This window comes from Rhipicephalus microplus, chromosome 10 (assembly GCF_043290135.1).
Source record: "Rhipicephalus microplus isolate Deutch F79 chromosome 10, USDA_Rmic, whole genome shotgun sequence".
Taxonomy (NCBI): domain Eukaryota; kingdom Metazoa; phylum Arthropoda; class Arachnida; order Ixodida; family Ixodidae; genus Rhipicephalus; species Rhipicephalus microplus.
The window spans coordinates 108,823,514-108,848,366 of NC_134709.1; the positions used below are offsets into that span (position 1 = coordinate 108,823,514).

Here is a 24,853-nt window from a genome sequence, read left to right on the forward strand (position 1 = left end):
AGCAGCATGCCAGTAAGGTAATGAAGACACGAAAGGAGACTAAAAAAACTGTATTTCTTGAATTTTGTGTTGAATCCACTGTGGCAGTATAGTAGTGTGACATCCTGAATATTAATGTATACAAGGCGGTTTAAAAAAAAAATTGCTGCAGTGGAAGCTCCCGAAATGCCTAGCCAGCAAAAGTGAAGCCAGCTTTTGCCCTGCCAAAATGTCGGAACATGCTATTTTCTGGTAGTGCCCACTTAGAGGTCAAGTGGCTTTGATAAGTTAGTGTAAATGCCACGTTAGTTTTATATTAAAAGATAGTTGTTTCCAATGAAACAACACATAGGAACGACTATGGGTGACTGAATTTACAAAGAACTTTGCCTCCAACTAGAGGCTTACTAAGAAAAACTAGTAACACTAAGATGCAGTTAGAGCAATATGTGACCAGAGAAAGTTTCCACATTCAAATCGTTGGGCGTGCAAGGAAAACGCTCGTTTTTAGTAACTGAACGGTGGTAGTTTATCATGCCCCTAATAAGATGGCCAATAATTTTCACTCAAGCAATTTTATTCACTCCTGGGTAATAATTTCCGCTCCAGCAACTTTTTTAAACCTTCTTGAATGTATACTGCAGAAGTGCAAATGCCGGATCATTTAGTTTGGTTTCATGTTAGCAAACAGTGCGACAGAACAAGATGGTCCACACAAGAAAAAATGAACAAGCACTTTTTCGCACTGCTTGCTACTATGGATTAACATATATCTTGACATTTGGGCCACTGTAGCTGAATAAACGTGCTTTAAACTTGTACGAGTACCGTGAATGGGTCCATTAGAGCACAATGCAGTCTACCTACACAAATAGAACAGGATTCACCAGACAGGTGAAGACCAGTGATAACAATCTAGTGTTCGTTTTCCTAGCACAGAGAGCTCATACCTGGCACAGAGGGCTCTCTCATGATCAGGCGCTACTAAAATGGTTCCATTGCAATATAGCTCGATGTGTGCAGCTCGTGTGCGATATTTTCGTGTGCACTCGTTCTGGTCATTTTTTTTTTCCTCCCTTCTCAACACTTAGTTCTGACTCCACCGGTTCGTAATCATATTTTCTGGCTGTCCACCTACACAATGCGATACATCCTGCTCTACCAAATGCTGCGAACCAACATGAGCACAGTACATGAGCACTGAACAATTGAGCGGTACATGAGCATTGAACAATTTGTGTGGGCTGTGCAAAACAACAATACTACAGCAACAGGCACCTCTGGAGAAAGATAATTTAAAAACATCAACAAGAGTTAGGACTCAGAAACAGCTTTCACAGTACGCAATTCACATCAAAGCAAGCTGCCACAAGAATTTCAAGGCTACATTATCACAAATCCAATGCTTTTGTATTTAACGGTTCACTATTCTGCTGGGTAGCATAGGAGGCCTTTTCCAATATCATAAAGGTATTACTAATACAGCATAAATTTCCTTTCCCTTGGGTAGACAAAATATTAATGAGAACTGGCAGACAATAACAATGAGAACTCATTAATATCGTGTCCAACAAAGAAAACGAGCCCTTAAATTTAACCCTTGTCCTTCTTTCTCTTGACTGTCTCTCTAAGTAAAGGTAGACCACACCACTTTCCCACAATTTTCTTTGTCACTGGATATGAAATATTAGTCCCCTTACAGAGCATTATAAGTGCAACCAAAATAAAGGCACATTTTACAAGAGAGAGTTCGACAATGTCTTGAATAGCACCCCAGATCATAATGAGGCTGATTTGCATATAGCTGTTACCCTACCATGTCCCAACTGTGACAACAAACTGCCACAACTGTTTTTATGATAAGTTTAGGTATCCACTAATGTTCTATCTGTATCAGGACATGATCACCCAGTAGTTCAGGCTGCAGAGATAATTTATGAGCATGTGTCAAATGCCACAGTTCAGCTGTGACTCAAGACAAAAAACAAAAAAAACAAAAAAAACTGTCACATCATCTCGCCGGTGACAACAAAGTCATCGGTATCCATGCTTTAACCATTTTCACTTATTCCAGCATTACATGGATATATTGTTGGCTGTGTAGAACGTCTGCACACACACTACAACTGCATTCTATGATTGTAGGCAGCAAAGCGGGTCCCTTGCCAACATACATCTTTACTATGGAAACCCTGTCTACGTACATTAACATTTATTAGGTACAGCCATTTTTATGTTTATGTATAGTCCTGTGCATGCAGTGCTGACTGTGGTTCATAGCAAAGCAGCTACATCAAGACATTTAGGATCAAAGCGGCCTGTGCATCAAAAATGTCCTCTGTAAGTTACAAGTACAGCACTTTTCTTGCTTGGTGACAGAGCGCAGACAATTTCTGAATGAAAAAAATTGGCATTCTCTTTTGATCTTACCTGGAGGGATGTCTTGCACTTGGTGACATTGCAGTTTCTGTATTATCGGAAGATATGTTGACACTGCGATGACAAACACCTTGCCTTGCGTTCATTTGTTATTACAATGTTAGTATATGGCAGCCCGTGCGAATCACGTGTCACACTTCCAAAGCAGAGATCCCGGCTTAAGGACTACTTGTGATAGTTTCATAAAGTAATGATTGCCCAGTGTTGAAGACTTGTACAAAGGCCGCATTTGGCCTGTGACGGTGATGAAAGCTGAATTTCTCACAGTTGAGACATGGGCATCCTGCTCGTCAGACAAGCCTCGTCGAGTTCAGAAGTTCAGCAGGCAATTGAAGAGCACAAACACAAGTGTTTTAATGATGCCCGGTTTGCTTGAAACTACTTCACATGGTATTCTATGGTTGGGTGTGATGAGAAAGACTAATGCTTTTTTTACCACGACCTGTTAACCCTTAGGCAGAAAATGAGCCCGATAGAGCTTCTGCAGTGGGACTTCGGGTGGCTTGATTATAAACATGGGTGCTTCGTGGAATGTCTGCTACCTACTCACATGTTTCAAGCAGCAATGAAGATGCGTTGTAGGGGTGGGGGCAGGTTTTGACGTCACGTCTTTAGGTTTTGTGTACACAGGTATCAAAGCAGCGGCACAGCAAAGGGGAGGAATTTCAAACTCTACCAAATTTTTTTTTTTCATTTCATCAGGTGTATATATAAATGCATGCGTCCAAATGCATGTACGACTAAATATAAAGATCGATTGAACCCCGCTCCCCACAAACAACGAAAAAAAAAATTTCTAGGGATGCTACAGTGTCACAGGATGCAAATTCCGTCAGGATCGTGTCCAATCAAAATCGAATTTGGCGGTCGACATAGCTGCACTCGCGCTAGCCAATCAGCAGAGAGACCCGATACGTACCAGACTCGATCGCGATTGAAAGTTCGTCCAATGAAACCAGCTATTGACCATATGAACATGCAACTCAATAAAGAATTGTCTCAGGCCAGTTGGTATGAATGCATCTTGGTAGGAAGCGCAGCCACTATTACACAGAACACAAGCGCTTACGTTGTGTTAGGTTAAGCGCTTGTGTGTTCTGTGTAATAGTGGCTGTGCTTCCTACCAAGAAAGCAAGATGAACATGCAGCCCCTCTTCAACGTAGAGGAATGACAACACCATCTGAACGAAATGCATAGCTGTCAGCACTCGCTCGCTGGATTTCGTGCCGAGCGGTTGTGCCCTCGCGATCTCCGTCAGCTCAGCCTCTGGCCGACTGGGCTCGCACTACGCCATCTCCTGACGCCGACAAGAGCTCTTGTCGAGTGGGGCCCCGTCCGCGGACTCCTGCGACCGTGTCCATATTTCCCGTCTCCTCTTCCGTCACTCGCTGTCCCTGCGCCTCGCTCTCTCCTTCCTCTCTATACCTTTTAATCCTATCCTTTAAATCCATCCTTGCCCCCACCCCTTGTGAGCTACTGTTGAGGTGTCGCACCCTTATGCAGACAGTTACGGGGCTCACTTTTCTCTTCTTTTTCCCTTTAAGAACCACATAAGAAAAGAAAAAAAAAAAAGAACCACGGGAAACTTTTTTTTCAGCGCTTTCGGCGTTAGCACATTGATTGAACGAAATGTGTAAACTTCACTTACGAGGCGCGCACATCAGGAAAGCTCGCGATGCGCACATCTTGGGAGTTAACTGTGACGCCAAACGTATAAGAATTCACCATACATGCAGCGCTTTTTTGCATTAGGAGAGATACGGTGGGCAACACGGCGACAGAGCGCAGATACTGAAGCCGTTGCCAAAGAAGATACGCACCCTTGGTATTCGAGCAGCCACGCTCGCGTGCGTCGTTCTTGCCGCTTCGTTGCCTAATAACTTCCCTCAAGCGTTTCAAAGTCGACAACTTCAACGAAGGGGAGCCAGCACAGTCGCTTTGGTCAGCGTTAGAAGCCATTTGCAAGGGAAGCAGTTGAAGAGCTGGATATAGTACAATTGAAGCCAAACATAGTAAGAGCCTAGAGCACTGTAGCTACGACCGCACTGGTTTCGGCTGAACAAGTAGCGCCACTTGGCGACGCGCACCTAATCAGTCGCGATTATGGCGTCCGAGATTACGCGCCGCCCGCGAGCTATCTCAGAGGCTATGTCATGCCGGTCACGACTGAATACGGGCGAAGGCGAAGCCAACGTTAGGCGAATAAACATTGGGCAGGTGCGCACGGCAGGTTTTAGTGGTCGAAGAATCTTCCAATAAAGGTCTGTCACTTGAATTGAATTGAAATGTGGCATATGATCGTCACATTGACCTATAGCTGTTCTTGCGGGCTCCCTAGCATGTCACAACGTCAACAAAAAGGCCAGCATTCTCGCACAGGATAACAACCTCGATGACAATTTTCGCGAGAAGATCTGCCTTTACATTTTCACGCGATGCAAATAATGTGAGAACTTGTATACACTTGCATGCATGATTGGGCAGTTTATTGTTCATTTCATGGCATGATGTGTAGCTTCAGAAAGTAACGCAGAATCCAGTGATAAAACAATAAATACCTTGAAAGAGGGCGAAATTACCACCATATTGCGTGATCGCTCAGTTCTTTTGGTGAATCTCACGCGAAATTTTCAAGACAAGTCACCTGCAAAATATAAGGAAAACCATGCTAGATCAGCAAGCGACACACGTACTTGGAAGCATAGTGACAGAAAATTCGTACCTGTAGCGCTCACATCCACGTGTTCAGATACCTTCATTTCATCAAAAACGATAAGGCCGTGACTAGGAAACTCATCTGTGTTTATTTGCTCGGCAAGCGTGGAGTATAATTTCGTATTAGATCCAAACCTACTCGTAAACTTTTGAACACGTCTGTGAAGACCATGACCTACTACACTCCTGACCTGTTCAGATAGCGGGGTTCCTATGGGAGCGCGTGTCCCCGCTCTCGTTCAATCGCTCGCCGTAGGTGGCGCTACCTATAACCTGTTCGTCTGCTACTGTGCGGCCGGCAGGAGGGCGACGGACTGATACCATGCGTCTGCTTCTGTGACAAACTGCCTATACGTGTGATTGTTTTTTGCTGAAAAGGCTAACGTGTGCTATGTGTTACATTTTAGTAGTTAGGCTATACTGGTTGATTGACTTCTAAAGCTGTATATTTGCGTAGAAATGTCTTGCTGCATGGTTGTTTTTGCCATTCCAGCCTAAAAAAACTTCAATTTAGTATTCATAAAGCTTTTGACTAATAATGTACTCATTGGTAATAGAATATCAAACTGATTTTAGGTTGTTTAGGACGCGTCAGGTGAAACGCAGTGCCCCTGTTGAGCACTTACCTTGGACACTCGCCCTGGACAGGTGTTACACTTGTAGTCAATTGATAGAAGAGAATAATGCACATACGCCCACGGACGCATATCAAGGAGAGACACAGGAATTGAAGCTTTAACTCTTACTGTGACCTACACAACAAAAATTGTGCGTCAAATTTCGCTACGGGAGTTTGTCTGCTGGAACGGGGAGCGCTGGCCGATGCGCGTTTCTATGATTTTATATGTCCGTGCGATGAGACGATATGGTAAAGGCAGTGATGTGCCTATCGAGGGCAACACATTGCGACCCCAATAAAGTTTTTATCGTCATCATTATCATCATCTTGTCGAGCATAGTTAATAATAATAATAATAATAATAATAATAATAATAATAATAATAATAATAATAATAATAATAATAATAATAATAATAATAATAATAATAATAATAATAATAATAATGTTTTATTTTTCATCAATAGTTTGATGAAGGACAGCGGCAGGTAAAAGCTGCTCTTCGAAAGAGGCAGCTTGACATAGGCCCACAGACGCCTTTAGCACGACAGCACTGGCAAACAGTTAGCAATGTTATCTAAGCAACAATTACAAAAATATCAAGTTCAAATTCTAAAAATAAAAATAGCAACCATGATAACAATGTAGCAACTGCAAAGAAATCTTGAAAACTATACATGTGTATATCGTGCAATTGAGTTCGGGTACAGAGTAAGAAATCTATGCCAGCTTTCACATATTTATCAATTAACGTAGAAACTGTGTAGAACAACCTATCTGTGGAGTAGTTTGTTCTCGAAGTTTTTATTTTCCATGTTTCTTTATGTCATGTTTCGAACAAATTATTTGGCTGCAGTTTCGAGAGGTCGTACAAATAATGTCGACTTTCTTGAAATTGACGCCTGACCACCAATGCTAACTTAAAATCGTAGAGACGATGTAGGGGTGGTATTCCAGCCTGTTGAAACAATTCACTTCTGCGAGCATCATACGACCAGTAAAAAATTATTCTAATATACGTCTTTTGCATCAGGTACAGTTTTTGTAAGCGCGTGTTAGTCGTAGTCCTTCATACCAAGAAACAATAAGCAAGATGCCAACAGAACAGTCATTTATAAAGTAAGAATTTTACCTTGTATAGTAGAACAGTTTTGCCACTGTACACCGTGCCCTCTACGCGAGATAACTGACCCAGCACACTGTAAATGCGATCGTTTCAAAGCATATTGCTCGAAAATGTAACTCCAAGAATTTTTATACAATTTACTAACTCAATAATAGTATCGCCATACTTGAAATGTATGTTTTCATTAACAGACTTATTTTTAGGGCGGAATAGTACCGCCTTTGTTGTACTAGTGGTTATGTTTGATTGATAGCGCCCAAGGGCGACACCCGCAGTTGGGGCGCGTACACATGCTGAAAATGTGCCATTATACTCGTTTGTCAATGAAAAGCAGATCCCTCAAAGTGATATCAAGGTTTCTGCTAAAAGAATTTGGCGAGTGTATGCGTGTGATTCGAGCAATGTTACAGCACTTCAAAATGAAACAAAACACATTTGTCGCTTTACTTATGCGTGCCACAATATGCCAGTTAAAGCTGATGTTTCAAACAAAGTTTCTGCACTTTCGAAGAATATCCTACTTGCTGGCACACAGTGACGGCTTGTGTCTGCAATAAAGAAAAACATATGTACGCGTACAGAGCTGCGTGCATTTGGGTCATAGTTCAATAAAATGTGCTAGCAAGGTTCTGGGCGCGTACATGATACAATGGAGGCATGCAACTAAACTTTTAAAATCTTGCGAGATTTTGGCTTTTCGGCTATTCTCTTTCTCTTTCCTTCTTTGGCTGTTTTGTCCCGCACGTAGTTTGAGAAGAAAGGACGGCTAAATTTTTGCAACACTAGCCGCGCCATGGCTTCTCGGTGCTCGCTAGTAGCGCCTTTATGGCTGAAAAGAGGGTTCAAGGCCACTGCAGGTAGCACAGTTTGCACAAAAAGTGCCATCGGCCTCTTTTTGGAAATGGCCAATGGCGCAAATGCTTCCGCGGCCCTTTCTAGAGTGCTCACAAAGGAAAGAAATGAGATCGTTGGGTATGAAAGCCCTCCCCTGTCTAAATTAAATATCACAGCAGTAGCTGGTCCAGATGAGCTGGGAGCCTTGATTTTGCCGATGCAGTCGTCGCAAGTAATGCAATCCTCAGCTGCTTTCACCAGGAAGCCCGCTATAAGGCCAAGCGTGCTGGCCCTTATGCCTGGCTGTGGGGCACCTGTGGGAAGGTAGAAATGAAAAGTGTGCAAGAATTTTATCAGTATATAGATAAGCATGCATGATTAAACCGACACGTGTCCGTATACAAAATATGAGAAATATATATATATATATATATATATATATATATATATATATATATATATATATATATATATATATATATATATATATATATATATATATATATATATATATATATATATATATATATATATATATATATATATATATATGGATGTTAATGCGCTTTCAGATAACAACTGTTGCCCCACCGCGGTGGTCTAGTGGCTAAGGTACTCGGCTGCTGACCCGCAGGTCGCGGGACCGAATCCCGGCTTCGGCGGCTGCACTTTCGATGGAGGTGAAAATGCCGTAGGCCCGCGTTCTCAGATTTGGGCGCACGTTAAAGAACCCCAGGTGGTCGAAATTTCTGGAGCCCTTCACTACGGTGTCTCTCATAATAATATGGTGGTTTTGGAACGTTAAACCCCACATATCATCAAGATAACTGTTCATTCAGCCGACGTTTGCGTCGGGAGAGCCCCGTCTTTTTCAAGGTATAATAATATTTACACATTTTCCGCGTCGATTTATAGCTTGTCACGACAGGAGGGAAGAAGTCCGGAGAATAGTATAAACAACAACATAAAAAAAACTGAGGGAGAAACGTTTAAAAATAAAAAAAAATCTAGGAGAAGAAGCAAGAGAAAGACGACGGGATTAGGAAGGGACAGCATCTCAAGAGAGTAAGGCGAACGCAAACGAGCCATGCCATCATCTGTGTGCCAGTTATGACAGCGATTCAAAACCGCCGAAAATTTCTTCCCCGATTGCGGGAAAGGGACGTCGGTTAGTCGAGTTGTGTGGGCGCCTGGTGAAAGCATGTTATATTTTTAAATGTAAGCCATAGTACCTGCTTGTACCATGGACTTATCGTTACATACATACACAGTATAACTGATTGAGAAGCATGTTTTCATCTACATCGTGCACTGACGCAAACGCTGCCTCACGCGGCTTGCATGTAACACAGTAAGCAGCGCAGAGTTTATAATATATGCATAATATCGTATAGTGGGGAATTGTTGGACGGTGTGTAATAATTTTTAAATAATGTAAATCATTCCATTACACGGAATCAACGAGATATGAAAAGCGCACCACGGCAAGTCTGCAGGGCTTCTAGATGTGGCCGCATCGTCTGGGTTATAGTAGCAGATGTCGATGCCGCGCACTCGCCTGACGACCCTTGATTCTGGTTTACTAGCGAGTGCATTTCCAGAGGTTGTCCGGCTTGCTTTACTGCTGTGGAGCACGACGCCTGCCTTGCACTGGGCGATCCAAGAGGAGACGTTGTTTGCTCTGTACTGCCGCTTGGTGATGAGTGCATCATTCCCATCACGAGGACTTTCTGCAGTGATGAAAGCGCAGCACGGGCGTCTGTCTGATCGTTGCTTCCTTGAAGCTGTCTGATGGTGGAAAAAAGTGCTTCGACAGGGTCACTGGAGAATTTGGCAGTCAACACGTATAGGAAACCTGAACGGATGAGAAATTGTGTGCACTGTACTGTGGACATTGTGGTCAGTTGGAGAGCTTCGTATGTTTCAAGAGATATGAATGCCCTCTTATGTGGTGCCGCGGCTTTCCATGCTGCGAAAAAGGGCAGAAATTCCTGCTCCAGCCATATCAACCTGAAAATAAAGCAGTTTATTGTAGAAAATATGAAACCTAGCGGGATAAATGGAATGTACCTGTCATCATCTGGGGAACTGAACGGCATCCTGTTTTGGTCCCGGCTTACTACGTGGAAGGTTGTATTTCTTATGTTGTGTATGGTGAACCATTTAAATATCATTTCCATCAGCTCGATGGTTGGCAGGCAGTCTTCAAACCCGAAAATGCCAAATCTGCGGCCGTATTGTAAGAGGTATCGTAAGGCCGATGTCACCTAGAAACCAAGGAGACGCGACATATTAAAAATGATCGGAATTATTTAGAGAGAGGTTTCTAAGCTTGGACGTTCGTATACAGCAAGTGAGACGAGTTACAAGTGGCACTGCAGTCATCAATAACGTGCACTTTTAAGTGAGTTTGTGTTAGTGAACATATATTTATAGAAGCTCTAATGATACGTAATTATTGTGTGGTAAGCAATACGCGCAGGTACATTCGTTAAGAAAGGGAAATTGTATGTTCAGATAACCATGCGCTGTTAGCAGCAGCAGTAGCAGCAGCTCATGTGCATGTTTTTATGTGACCATACTGATAAATATGTTAGCAGTTATATACGTATTGAATTACATTTTCACCATTTGCTTCCGTTTGGGTTCTACAAACAAATAAACCAGAAACTAACATGAATATTCACGTATCGTTTGCGGTGAATTACTATTAAAAGGCAGTTTTTGTACTGCTTCATTTGAACGAAAAGCTGCAAAATTTTTTCTGCTTCTGCATGAACATTCACTTGACGTAATATGATGTAAAATGAGTTGTGGCGTAATATTAGCGCATAAAAGTTTGCCCGAGCGCGCCAAAGAATTTGAGAAGTATAAACGTCACTACTGATAGAAAACTGCGAGCATGATTCTAGCTCAATTAGATGTATTTTTTTGTGTAATACAGGTTGCAGGAAGCATACATAATTTACAGCTAACGAAAAGGCATTTCCTGCATGACCTGTGTGCGTCACGCATTGTGATGTCTACAAGGAATACAGAGAATCTGGGAGTGTGTGACACTAACGCTAAATGGGTTTACACCTTTTCTTATACATGCCTGTGGAGAGAACACTTCAACGGCCCTCTTCACGCTTAATTTCTCGAAGTTCGTCGGGTAAACGTGCTTCTGCGTAAGGTTCCGAACAAGCTTGAACGACGACTGTTTTTCTGTTATGTCCAGCAACTTTCTCAAATACGTGGGGCTGTAGTAATGCCCATTGTTGAACAGAACGCGTTTGGTGGACAACATCTGGTTGCGGAGATTTTTCAGGATGTGGCAGTGGTCAAAAGAAAGGAAGAGCCTCCGATTCATATCCATTGGATGTCTGCAACAACAACAAAAAAAAATGAATAAATAAATTGGAGAAAGGCGGCGTTTGCGGTGTGAATAATTAGTTGCATATACGGTTTTCTGTTTTTTACCAAAGTAATGTAAATGTTAGCCATTCGAAGGACGTGTGCGTTGTTAATTATTACCTTATTATAAAATTTCTCCACTCATGCCATGATCCTGCAGGTCTGTGTGTGTGTTTTATTGAGATTACCTACACCTTAAATCTTCCGAAACTTTAAGTATACTCACCCATTCATACAGTCGCATGCAGGTGCGCATACATTACGCAAACGCGTAACGTCAATTGATTTGTAAAGACGGGCTATTTACAGCGATTGTACTGTTGATAGCAATCTTGTTATGGACACGGCTTTCTTATATGGCAGCGCTGATTAAAAAAAAAGAAGGGGGGGGGGGGGCTCTGATGCTGATACAGGCTTTTTTTTTTGTGCGACCAAGTCTTTTGTTTTTTTTTTCACTCAAACACGGCATGCATGCGCGTGCATACATTGATTGATAGATATGTGGGGTTTAACGTCCCAAAACCACCATATGATTTTGAGAGACGCCGTAGTGGAGGGCTCCGGAAATTTCGACCACCTGGGGTTCTTTAACGTGCACCCAAATCTGAGAACGCGGGCCTACAACATTTCCGCCTCCATCGGAAAAGCAGCAGCCGCAGCTGGGATTCGATCCATGCATACATTGAGGGCACACTGCGAATACATATAAAAAAATATTTACACTAGGCATTGCGCACAGCTTAATGCGAGCTGAGAGCAAAAATATATACTTAGCAACTTACGGCACAACTGGCATCATACGACCATTCCCTAACATGGTGAACATCTTTTTGTTCGAAGCGTGGTTGTCAGCTACAAGTCGGACCACTTGGAATCCTGCTTCTTCGATGGACTTAATTACTTCAAGTGTTAGTTGATGCAGGTGGTCTCCTTTTACTGACTGCGTGAAATAATATCCCACGGGTAGCCTGAAAAAGATAAAAATTAGCAGTATTCTGTAGCGTCGGTGTCAGCTGGGCTTAAAATCTCACTCCGTTGGAGAGAGGAGGAGAGCCAATTGCTCATCTCGAGTGCTTGTCAAATAAGTGCACAATGCTAAAGTTGACTTGCCGGGGGAAAGGGGGGGGGGAGCCCTCCTTAAAAAATAGAAGACGACTCCCCCTGCCCCTCCCCAGACTTTCAGCCCTGGTCGCGGAATAGCACATCATTGGTTAATTAAAGACAACGTTTTCTTTTTATATCTATAGGTGGGGTTAGTCTTTCAGTCACAGCGAAACGTATAGTGATAGACAAAGTGATGATTCACTTACGTGTAGTGCGTTGATAAGCCTACAAATACAAAGGCGAGAAGGTGTGTGGCCAGCTCGTTCTGAATGCCCACTTCTTTTTCTAGGCCTCCCATTTCGACTAGGCCATGGACTTTGTCTCCTTTTTTTTCGTACGTCAGTGCTTGCTTTAAAGACATTTCATCCACAATCAAAGAGCCCATTTTTTCCTAACAAAAAAAATGGGGGGGGGGGGAATTCACTGTTAACAGACATGCGTTATATATCGGCGGAGACAGTTAATTATATAAATAACCTTCTTTGTTGTTCCGTACATGACCCATAATTTAACAGAAATGATTAGGGTTTAGAGCAAACATAGCGCACTGCCGTATACTCTTAAACAATACATCTTACGTTCGAGTAATCCTTGCCACAGGTCTGGTCCCTGTTTATTCACTTTAAATCACTTTTCATTCGGCTATACTAGCATGTATTTTGATCAGTCAAACACTGCCGCGTGCGCTGCTTCCTTCGTTATTCGCGTGCATATTGTAAATAATTCTGATCGAAGTAACGTACCCGTTCGGACAAGTGTGTGCTTTCCGTGTGCAGCCTTTGCTTCATTAGCGACGAAACAACTGCTCCAGTACAGTAGCCAATGTAACGCTTCAGTGTCATGCGACTTGGAAGGGTGAGGCACCCAGACCTCCGCAACATTTCGTACCCGCAGGGTGATTTAGCTTGCCACATTATGGCCTGCCTGATGGTCACCTCTTTCCAACGGTGATTTTTCTCACGCAGGCATTGCAATTGCTCCTTCAAAAATTCAGCCTTCTTGTCGTTCTCGTCCAGCATTTCCTGATGATGAAAGGGCAGTTGAAATGCGTAAATCACGCGCAAGATAACATACTGGAAGAAAGCGGAAGTGCAGGGGAGAATGGAAGCTTGACCCGCTGAAACATCGTAGAGCAGGGAATGCCGGCGCATCCAACAATTCGACATTTACGTACTGGACTTGCCCTTGTCAAGACAAGTTTAGATGTTGTGGGAGAGTGAGCAAACGTTCACACACACGCTACTAAAGGAGGCTGTTGCTGTCCTGACAAAGAATAGTGCACCTGATTGTCGAAACCTTGCATTTGGCATCATTCCTTATTCAACAATTCATAATCGCGAGAAAAGATATGCGTTTACTCTTAAGACAATAATAGATGTTTCATGTCACCACGTGGACATTCAATTGCAGCTATGCTACATTAATGAATTGCGCAACTTCAGACTTGCGTCATGTTCAGTAACCGGCCACCGACTCACACATACGGACTAGCGGAAACTGTTCACTTACACTTTCCAAACCATTCCTTCCTTTTTGAATGCAATGCTGCTCGCTCAAGTTTATAAGGCAGACATCACATGTGCGTCAAGCGTGGCTTCCTGTACGAGCATAAACCGATCGGCCCATAGCACCAACACAACACAGCTTGCAAATTACTGTCTTTCCAGTTGTCAGTCCAATGTCCCTAATTGTTTGCGACGACAGAAATTTGAACTCGTTGTTCGCAGGATAAAGGAATAAACTCGGGGTGCGCCAATCACGCAAGGGGGTACACACCGACCTTCGTATCTTAAACACTTGCTCATGTGCGCGCTTACCCACCAACCTTCTTTTATTCCGTGTCCTTATGTCAGGCCTACACCTTCGTATGACCAGAAAGATTGCCAGCATCGGCGTACACTAAAATGTCACGTAAATTTATATGAAGAAGAAAATCTATAAACAGAGTTTCTCTCGAGCAGACATCATGACAGCGGACTTGTCATCCTTAAGGCTATAATTGTATTTCAGTCTTTCAGAAAACAAGCCTGCTTGTCGAAACGCCGCCTCGAAACAACTTTGCTAAAACTACTGATTAAGCGAGTTGGTTCATGATTATTTTCAGTGTTTGTGTGTGTGTAAACAGCGATTAAAGAATGGGAACAACCCCTGTTCACAGGTTTTTTACTGCAAGCTTCCATCCTCCCCTTTCTGACGTTTCTTACAAAAAAGTATAGGGACACTAAGTTAATAGACTGATAAATGAGTACCTGATAATTCTCTATCGTTCCTGTTCCGATCATACGACTATTAGAACAGAAAAAATTAAGACTAGGTTTAATGTTCTGAGTTTGGCGAACAATCTTCGACACGTGCACGTCGCTTTATGTTGCGTCGCTCCTTGTGTACTTGGCCGCATTGGCTGAGAACATTTCTTTGAAACTTGCTACTTCAGACCTTGCATCTACTAACACAGCAGTCTTAGACATTACCTGAGGCCGTCAAAGTATGACGTCACTGCTAGCCGATGCGCGAGAACTTAAGGGTAGCATCGCCACCTTTACAATCTCTTATAGTTTCGAGAATTCCTTCGCTCACCGGACGTCCTCTCGTAGTACGGGTGATGTTGATAGAATTGACTTACTCCTAAATTGTTATTATGTTCAGAGTCATTTAAAATTAAGTGCGAATATAAAAGGATTAATATAACATTCGTCCACTGACGTAACTGCGTACCTGCAGCGTTAGAGCGCCATTCGCCTCGGCGAGGGCTTTCATCTCGAAAAAATCTTTCTTTAGCTTCTCTAGCTGTGAATGCAAATTACTGTTCATTTCTTTCAGCCTGCTGCACTTCCGCCGCAACGTCTTAGTTGCCGCGACCAGGGAGCGCATCTTCTTCAAACCGATCGACGTTTGCGACGTCATGGAGCGCCGCACTGGCCTCTTCTGGTGTTCCCCTTGTATAACTGAACTACAGTCCTCCATGTTGTCCTGACTTGATGGAAAATGCAACCACTCGGCCTCTTGTGCAGTTTCAATTGGGTTTTCAGAACTATATACTTCCCCAGGCTCCGCTGATGCTCGCTCTTCTTGAGAAGAATCTGCGTTGGACGTTCCCCTGTTAAGCCGAAAAAATAGCGAAGCATGACAGATATATTGTCCCGCTAAACGCATAAGGGAATACTGCTAACATTATTCTTATCCGTTGTTGTGTTAGACTTCAAGTTTTACTTACAGTATTTTTACTTGTATGGGTGCCAGCGTTGTTTCCCCCTGCGTTCGTTTTAGCCGCTTTTTCCGCGGCATTGGATCTTGCCCACGTGGATCAGGAGAAGCGGGAAATAAGGAAGGCACGGCTGTGGGCTTCAACATCTTCCTTTTCGTCACTGTTCTGTAATCTTCAGCGGTAAAATGCAGGCTGCATACCTTCGACCGGTCGCTGGGCTCCCAGCGATGCTTTCCTGAACCTTCATCAAAGGTAAAGGCGTATACGCATGGCTAGCAAGATTGCAAAATAACAGTCCATAACACCTTTTTTGTAATTAATTTTTCCAAAATGTAACAAGCCAAATGGGGAGGTTAAGAAAAAGCATAGCCACGATTTTATTCTGGGGAAGTACCTGTATACCCATTTAGTGCATTTTCATATTTTCTCGCAGCCTTTGTAAATGTCTTTTTAGATGACTACATTCGTCGATTGATGTTTAGTGATGGTACGTGGTCGAGTCCAGCATACTTGAAGCCCTTTATTCGAAGAGCTCATTGGCTATACAAGGTTTCATAACAAAGCTGAATTTCCTAATGGCTGCTCAGTAACGAAGCGCGACCCAATACGACAGAGCCGAAACCGAGGCGCACTTGAGCGCCTTGGTCTTGGTTTAGAGCGCAAACCTCTAACCTGTACAATGACTCCGCCGTTGACGACGATGACTTCAGTGGTTTTTGTTCTTTTGCATTCTCCAAAACGAATCTTTGTCATGCATGATGTAATCTCAGATGCAGCACGCACATAAATAGAGTATCTGTCGCTGATTATTCCAGGTTCCTCATTTCGGTTTCACCGGCTGGGTCTCTTAACCCTCACAGAGCCGATGGGCTCATTGCACGAAGGACTTCAATTATGTCATTATACCCGACCGCCTGCCAGCCCTATATAGAGTGAACAGTTAATCGCCACATTTCGTTACCGGCGTAACGTTTCTAATTACCTTAAGTAAGCTTATACAGAAACGAACAAAGCTGTATGGGAAGATAGAGGTTTGAGATGAGAAATACATTTGACCAAATTCGGTCGCTAACTTCAGTGACACCCAGTGTTCAAGAGTTGTCCATCGCTAACACACACACACACACACACACACACACACACACACACACACACACACACACACACACACACACACACACACACACACACACACAGAGAGACAAACTGTGGAGGCAGCACGTAAATATTTCATATCATTAATTTTTTTATGGATTTCGGCGGCATTTGTTGAGGCAGCCTTCGGGAAGGGTGCTCGAACCCCTCGCAACCCACCGCTACGCATTTTTACATAATTTACAGATTTCGTATATTTACTTTTTTCTTGTGTGCTATATTTAAATTTCTTGGCACTATTTGTGGAGCCTGCCATATTAGCCGCGGTACTTTAAAAAAGCTTTCATGTTTTTTAGCTCAGTGAATTAGCATAACACACGGAAATAAAGTTTACTAAAGCACCCTGGTGCTTCTTGCTAGCTTGCAACTCGTTCTGAATTGAAACGACTCTCAAAAACACAAGACTCACCTTTTCTTCCAATTGCCTCGATCCATTCTTCCCGTATGTCTGTGGCAGGAAACTCGTGAAAACTTACTTTACTTTGTTTGCCTTGTTCCGATTTGCAATATGGCACGCAGCAATACACCATACTTACATTTGAGGTGTCAGCTCATCTAAAAAAAAAAAACTGCACGCGGCCACTATTAGAGCTGACTACTGCAGCTATCTGCCGTCTGCAAGTTTCTGCACACGACCTACTGTGTTTCTGCGTATCTTCTGCAATTTGTGTATGCGTATCGTCTGGAACCATCGTGATTCAGTGTGAACAATGAATGCCTAACAATAGTTTTTTTATCTCGTTGGACTACGTTTTCATTCAAGAAATATTTTCATAATAAATTTTCCTTCATTTGTAGAAAAGTTCCCGTCTGCTTGCCACTGTGACCCTTTGTGTGCTTTTTTTACGGTTCTATTTCTGCTTCAAACGTCCACACGAATGCAGCCAACTCTGACGAGGAATCATATCGCTTTATTTGCCATATTTTACACATTCATACACAATTCATGCACAATAAGAACGATTTGCACTGCCACAGCGATGGCTGAAGCAGACGACAGCGAACAGGTGCTGCCTAGCGCCACGCCGCTCGTAGGTGACGGCCCTAGCGGCAGAAGGTATGAACTAGAACGTGGGCGCTGGAAGAGGTGCTCTCTGGGCAGGTCAGGAGTGTAGTAGGTCATGGTGAAGACGTTCGTCCTGGTAGAGCCATGATTATTTTTTTCTTTGGCTTTATATGCTGACATAGCTCGGGGATTCTTATTATCATGAGCACACACTCAGGTACTGATCAGTATACTTCGCTTGGCAAAATTCGAAACAGACTCTGACTATACAGTGCATAGAATAGTAGCTCTCACAGCCATGCAGCTGTTTTAGAAGAAGGCCAGCAATTTTTTTTTCTTGAATTTTCTTTGGAAAGTCGTTCGTTCGCGGCTTTCGATCAGTTGTGCGAATGATTTTTCAACCTGCGAAAGCTTTCTCTTCGCTCGTAGGGGAGAGCGCGTGTCTTCGAAGCCATTTTCGTGACAGTTTTTTCTGGCCCTCTTCTTTCTGGACAGGGTGCCTGTAGTTGATCGACGAAAGGATATCTACACGCTATAAAAATGATTTAATTCTAAAATGAGAGAGCTCCTTAATTGCTGGAAATTAGCCCCTATTCCATTACGCAAAGGATTCGCTCGTGGATTTCAGGCCACTGCCGGGACTTTGCCTCAACATAGCAAATCTCCCACCTGCTCAGCTTGCGCGTCTTGCGTTTTGAATCGCTTTCCACGAATATATAACATCGCTCTGTGGCTGCGCTTCCTTATAGCTCAATAAATATGAAGACGACCCATTTGCTTACAAGAAAACTGTTCAGCAAACCTTCATTGTTCACCTGACAACACGCGAAAGTTTGCTCACCACTGTTATGCCTTGCAGTGCAAACCGAACTTCATTGCTTCTGCAAATGCAACCAGCGTCAAAACCAGCGAGCCAGGCTGACGCAAGCCCCAGCATCTCTTGCAACGCGCGGCAAGTCCCCTCACCCACGGGTACAATTCCAGCCCGCTTATCGATGCAATCGACGGCATCTCTGGCAGCACGTCTTACGCAACGCGTGGCAAGCCTTTCGCCCACGGGTGCAATAGCTGACCGGTGGAATAGGCAAACGCAGGGAACTGTGGGATACGACGGCTTCCGGTTCGACACACCGCGCTGTTTAGCAGCGGCACGCATGCACTTTTGTACTGTTCCGTTGAAAAAAGCACCTCTCCGTGCAATCACCATCTACTCTCCTCGAACCGGAAGCCAACAGCAGATGGTGCATCCCACAATCCCTCCCTCTTTTACTGGTCACCATAGTGATCAGTAAAATAGTACTGAGTACTGATCACTATGGTGACCAGCAAAAGAGGGAGGGTTTATGGGATGCACCATCTGTTGCCGGTTTCCGGTTCGAGGAGAGTAGACGACGGTGAACCGTCGGAACCGTTTCGCCGCAAGCATCAGATTATTCGGGATTCGCGTGCGCGGTCTCCCATTTATCTTCGTCCTGATAAAGCATGGTCGGTTTTTCAGCTGTTGGCTGCTCCAACTCGAGCTTGAAAAGCAAACGCATGAATTTATTGCCACGAAACGAAGAAAGAAAAAAAGTGCCGCCATATCCACGAAGTGAATGATGATGAGTGGGCGAAGCTCCGGAGGTAAACCTGGTAAACCATGAATCCTCTGTACATTTTGCCCACTCGGATGGATGGATGGATGGATGTGGCTGTACCCTTTAGATCGGGCGGCGGCTAACGCCACCTAGCCGTAATACTTAGTGAACTAACCATTACATTTATCTTTTTTTTTCCTTTAAATAATGAAGTTGAGGATTCGTACTTCGCAGTGAAGGGTTTAATTTTCACTCGTGCCTTGACTTTATCCACCAATCAGATAACCTCCTTCTAGTTTAGTCTACCCGCTTAAAGTCTATTTTGCCCTCGCTGTCCCTAAATCCCAGTGCTTTGAAAAACTCTGCGCCATCATCCTGAACTATAGAGTGAAGCCCTTTACAGAACATTATCAAGTGTTCGGCAGTTTCTTCTTCCTCTCCACACGCACTGCATACTGTGTCGACCCCTTCGTATTTGGCCCGATATGTCTTGGTTCGCAGTACTCCCGTCCTGGCCTCAAACAGTAGGGAACTACCCCGAGTATTATCATAGATCCTTTCCTTGGCAATTTCCTGCTTAAAAGTTTGATAGATCTTTATTGCGGACTTCTTAATCATGCCCATTTTCCACATGTCTGTCTCCGTTTCCTTCACTTTCTGCTTAACCAATAGTTCTTTTTGGTTTGGCCACCTGCTGTTTTCTAATTATTTACCAGTCAACTTCCTGGTTCGCTTCCTCCATTTTGTATCGACATTCTTCATGTACAAGTAGCTGAAAACCTTCCTAGCCCAACGCTCTTCCCCCATTTCTCTCAATCGCTTCTGAAATTTTATCTTGCTGCTAGCTTCCCTGCCCTCAAATGATGTCCACCCATATCACCTTGTACTCCCTGATTTGGTGTATTCCCGTGAGCTCCTAAAGCAAGCCTACCTATTCTACGTTGCTTAATTTCTAATCTTGCTTGAACTTCTGATTTCATGCACAAGACCGCATTGCTGAACGTCAGCCCAGGAACCATGACCCCTTTCCATATTCCTCTCACAACATCATACCTATTGTAATTCCACAGTGCCCTATTTTTCATGACTGCTGCATTCCTGTTACCTTTAGTCGTCACGTATATTTCGTGTTCCCTCAGGTACTCGGTCCCATTGCTTATCCATACGCCCAGATATTTGTATTTATCTGTCATCTCTAGCGTGACCTCCTGTATTCTGAGCTCACTACCTTCGTTGTCATTGAAAATCATGACTGCTGATTTTTCCCTACTGAATCTAAAATCTAACCTATCTCCCTCATTACCGCAGATGTCCATCAATCTCTGCAAATCTTCCTTGTTGTTGGCCATTAGCACTATATCATCTGCGTACATTAATGCTGGTAGTGCCTGATCAATAAGTTTTTCTTGTTTGACTAAAGAGAGGTTGAAGCCCAGTCCACTTCCCTCTAATTTTTCCTCTAATCCTTGTAGGTACATCATGAATAATAAGGGTGACAGGGGGCACCCCTGCCTAAGCCCCCGTTTTACCTCTGCCGGCTTGGATACCTGTTTTTCACACTTTATAACTACCTTGTTACCTTTATAGACACCCTTTAAAAGATTAGTGACTACATGTTCCACGCCTAGTGTGTCCAGTATTCCCCACAATTCCTCTTGAACCACGCTATCGTACGCTCCCTTGATATCCAAAAATGCTAGCCACAGGGGCCTGTGTTCTTTTTCTGCTATTTCGATGCACTGCGTCAGTGAGAACAGATTGTCTTCCAACCTCCTGTGTTTCCGAAACCCATTCTGCAGTTCCCCCAGCACCCCCTCATCCTCTACCCACGCCTGCAGTCTTTCCTTTATAATCTGCATCGCCAGCCTGTAGACCACTGATGTCACTGTTATAGGACGGTAGTTGTTTATGTCAGCTTTGTCCCCCTTTCCTTTATAGATCATGCTCATCCTGCTAAGTTTCCATCCATCGGGAACTTCACCATCGATTATTATTGTACTCACTGCCTCTCTCAAAGCCTGCTTAGACTTCGGACCTAATGTTTTTATCAGCCTAATTGGAATGCCATCTGGGCCTGTTGATGTACTACTAGGAACCCTTTTCTCAGCCCTTTCCCACTCTTGTTGTGAAAATGGAGCCATTGCACCACTTGATTCGTCTTTGTCTATTGTGGTGCATAAAGTACTTCTTTGTTGAAATTTTTCTGTCACCCTTGTTCTTATATATTCAATAGCTTCGTCCCCTTCTAGCCTAGCACCTTGGGCTGTAGTTATAAAGTTCTGCTCTAGGCTCGTCTCATTTCTTAGGGAGTTTAAATGGTTCCAAAATTTCGCAGCTGCCTTTCTATCTTTTTTATGTACTTCTGCCAGCCACTGAGCTCCCTTCCTTCTAATCTTTTCATTGATCAGAAGGGATGCATCCCTTCTACAGCTTAGAAAGGTTGCCCATTTTCTTTCCACATCATCTGTCGGTTCACCCCGCTGCTTAGCATGTCTGTGTTCCCTAGAGGCTTCCTGACGTTTTGCTATGGCTCTCTTAACTTCCTCATCCCACCAACTTTTGGGTTTGTGTCTTCTTTTCCGGGGTGACTTGTCACGCGTCTTAGCAAGCTCTATCTCAAAGAGTCTAATTAGATTCGTATATGTCCACACTGTCTTATTATCCTCCGTGATTACTTTCTCAATTTGTTTAGTGGCTATTTCAATTTGCCTTTCTGGATAAAAATTTTCCTGTAGTCGATTTTATTACATCGCTCCCCCTAGCGTACGTCGCCGCACTAAATCGAACGATTGCCTTCAACCAATGACACGCGCCATATGTGACATCATTCCTATTTTATAAGATCTCGCGTCTTTCATTAACTACAAGTACCGCTTTCTAGTTTATAACATCTTGCATCTTTTCATCCTCAGCTACAAGTACCACCATCTAGTAAACACTACAAGAACTAAACGAGAGGTGGCTACATACAGTAAGGCCCCTGTATTTTTCAAAGGTAGCGCAAACCATTGTACAAAAAGCGGAGGAGATTTCCTCCCCGCCCTCTACGTCTCTCCTCATTCCGGCACGCGTTTCCGCTGCCCTATTGGACCAGGCGCTACACGTGACCAATGAACCCCTCGTCAGGTTCGGCTCCGCCGGGCAGCGACGCCATGAGTGAGCGCACTGCATCTCGCTCCCACGTGTGTTGCCTTTAGCAAGGCGGCCTCGGATGCAGCGCAATGCCGACCTGCTGTGCCGTTGGCTGCTCCAGCAGCATTGCAAAAGGCGACAAGCTTTTTGTGGTTCCACGAGGGAAAAATAATGAGGAGCGGAGAGCGGTATGGCTGCATCGCATCGGCAGGAAAAACTTCGATTGTCACCGAGGGAGGCTTTGCGAGGTAAGCACTCACTACAGAACTTCTTCGCGTAGACATGCCTCCGGAAGGCTTTCAGATAAAGCTCATCCTTGGTTCAGGTTCATGTTAAACAAAAGCAGCTTGAAGTTTCCGTCGACGCTTTCTCGCACGATTTCAATCACGATGACAGCTCGATCGTTTTTAGCTTGCTCGAATATTCGAATACGGCCACAACATAATTACTGTTGAATATTTGGCGTTCGCGATTTCCTTTCTAAATGGAACCATTTGCAGCGGAAGCACTTATGCTTCTCCAGAGATCAACCACGTCTTTGATCGTTTTTCCTTTCTTTTTTCGCTCAAACTTTGTTTACCTGTAGGCAAAATTTCGGCGTTTTTGTTTTATTGTGTTCTCAGTTTGTATTCTTTCATATTTATCTCACTTTAGCGCACTTCCATGACCGAATTTTGTGCATGCGTGTACAGCCAATATAAGAGAGTGTATGGTAAATATAATGTTGTATAGTTGTTTATCTGTGAAATGCATGGATACTTTCGTTCAAATTTCGAACATACTTGCGAAGTTGTACACTTTCGATTAACAAAGAGAAAGGCACCTACTAAATGCAAGAAAATCATCTGGCTTTTGTGGCTGTTTGCATTTTTAACGTAAGAAGCAAAATGTTTTGCTTCGGCAATATCACATCAGCCAAACTGCAAAAATGCGATAGAGGATGTCGGTATTTTTCAGAAACACTTCACGATGGATCAGTATGAGCCAGCAATTCTGGCACAAACTGGGATCAAAAAACTCAAGCCAAATGCGGTTCCTTCTATATTTGCGCATCGGCCTCTTCCGAAAGAGCGCAAGCCACCCCGCAAAAGGGGGAATGAAACGGTTCCTGGTGAGGCCCCTTTGTAGTTTCTATTCCTCTCTTGTGTTGTGAATGCGATTATGTTTTGGAGTTTATATGACAATACAGTGTGTTTAGATCGCTGGCAGATAACATAGTTGCTGCATTTATCTTTGTGACCTGTGAACCTGATTAATTCGGCATCCAATTCTGTCTTACTGTGGCAGCAAACATCCCCACCCCTACACTGTACTTGCTCAACTCTTGCTTACAGCTGTATCCTTGGATGAGCCAGAAACGTCAGTGGGGAGGGCCCCGGACGCTGAACCAGTGGGCAGTTTATTTTGTGAGTTGACTGCGCTGTGATGACAAATGTTCGCGCCTTTAGACTGTGTACTTACGCAATTCATGCTTACAGCTGCCTCCTCGGACAACACAGCAACGTCAATAGACCGCGACCCTGAACCAGTGGGCAGCCCATTTTGTGAGTTATTTTGTGAGTTTAAAGGTATGCTTTATTTCTCGCAATCCCCAATCTTCTTATTTGTTGGCACATTTAATTTGCGCTAGTTTGAAGCTGTTTTTGGTTAACACCTGCTTTTTTGTAGGTTGGGCAAATGGATCCAAAGGAACGGCATGCAACCTTGATGATAGATGAGATACAGCTGAAACCTGGCCTGGCATATGACGCGTCCTCTGGAACAGTATTTGGAGCACCAACGGTACCTTTAGCCGACGGTACATTGCCTGATGGATGCCTTGCAACACATACACGATGCAACGATGTGTATGTCTGTGATTGAAAAGGTTACTCTACTTATAAGTGCGCAATGATTGTTTCAATATTTTATCGTGTATTTGTATACGTCTGCGAACGACACCTCTTGTATTGTTTGTGTTTGGCCACGCCCGGCTGTGTCACCTACATTCAAAGCGGGTGTTTTCTTCTCTGATTCAGTGAGTGCAAGGTTTAACGAGCCGACGCAAAGCAGGGCGATGAGGCGCGCCGTAGTGGAGGGCCCCGGAATAAGTTTTTTTTCTCTTTCCTTCGCATGCTGTAGAGGCTATCTGATTTGATAGCGAAATTGTTTCGCCCTGTCGTCGCTCTACTGGAATGTTTTGCAGCGTTCGTGAGCATTCGATGCTCCCCGCATTTTATTTGCGCACTCAATAAAATCTACCTTCATCCCACTAAACGTTTGTGGTATTTTATGGATGAATCGTTTACACACGTCCCATTATGGAAGCAGGCATACATGTCCCAAATTTCAGTAGGGCTCTGTTGTTCCTGTACAAACTCAAGCTCTAAGAGCACTCATATTACCTTTTCAACGTAAGGCCCCTCGGGGCCTTACTTCAACGCGCCGCGCGACAAAACGAAACCGTCCGGCGGCGCGCTCCGCGTGAGTCGTTCCTTCATGGCGGCTGAGAGTGGCGGGCGAGGAGGAAATGGCGCGGGGAAGGGAGTTTGCGCTACCTTTGAAAAACACAGGGGCCTTAACATG

At 43.8% G+C, this 24,853-nt stretch overlaps 2 protein-coding genes across 4 annotated transcripts in view; one reads left to right on the forward strand and one right to left on the reverse strand.

Moving 5' to 3' along the window:
• Positions 1-4,894, reverse strand: part of LOC142774838 (uncharacterized) — a 29,876-nt gene extending 24,982 nt beyond the window's left edge. Inside the window, exons 1-2 of one of the 2 annotated variants that reach the window (XM_075875978.1) lie at positions 4,240-4,894; positions 2,410-2,472 (exon numbers count right to left, since the gene is read on the reverse strand). In XM_075875978.1, coding sequence (XP_075732093.1) covers positions 2,410-2,472; positions 4,240-4,378 — 202 coding nt within the window. In that variant the 5' untranslated portion in view covers positions 4,379-4,894. The remainder of the gene's footprint in view (positions 1-2,409; positions 2,473-4,239) is intronic. The other variant, XM_075875979.1, reaches the window with a different exon arrangement.
• A 17,410-nt stretch (positions 4,895-22,304) lies between these two features.
• LOC142774502 (uncharacterized) lies at positions 22,305-24,376 on the forward strand. 2 transcript variants are annotated; one of them, XM_075874831.1, is made up of 5 exons: positions 22,305-22,536; positions 23,246-23,399; positions 23,623-23,694; positions 23,767-23,856; positions 23,957-24,370. In XM_075874831.1, exons 1-5 carry the CDS (start codon positions 22,378-22,380, stop codon positions 24,004-24,006), a joined length of 525 nt encoding a protein of 174 aa, XP_075730946.1. In that variant the 5' UTR covers positions 22,305-22,377; the 3' UTR covers positions 24,007-24,370. The 2 variants fall into 2 exon arrangements, with proteins under 2 accessions (XP_075730946.1, XP_075730947.1); XM_075874832.1 differs by lacking the exon at positions 23,246-23,399 and having other exon boundaries at positions 22,419-22,536; positions 23,957-24,376.
• Positions 24,377-24,853: the final 477 nt, after the last annotated feature.

Excerpts from the sequence above, each read along its gene's own strand:
- LOC142774502 (XM_075874831.1), top strand. The coding sequence starts at position 22,378 with ATGCCGACCTGCTGTGCCGTTGGCTGCTCCAGCAGCATTGCAAAAGGC. Across the intron at positions 23,400-23,622 it reads GGGGAATGAAACGGTTCCTG|CTGTATCCTTGGATGAGCCA; the intron begins GTGAGGCCCCTT and ends TCTTGCTTACAG. Across the intron at positions 23,857-23,956 it reads GTTATTTTGTGAGTTTAAAG|GTTGGGCAAATGGATCCAAA; the intron begins GTATGCTTTATT and ends GCTTTTTTGTAG.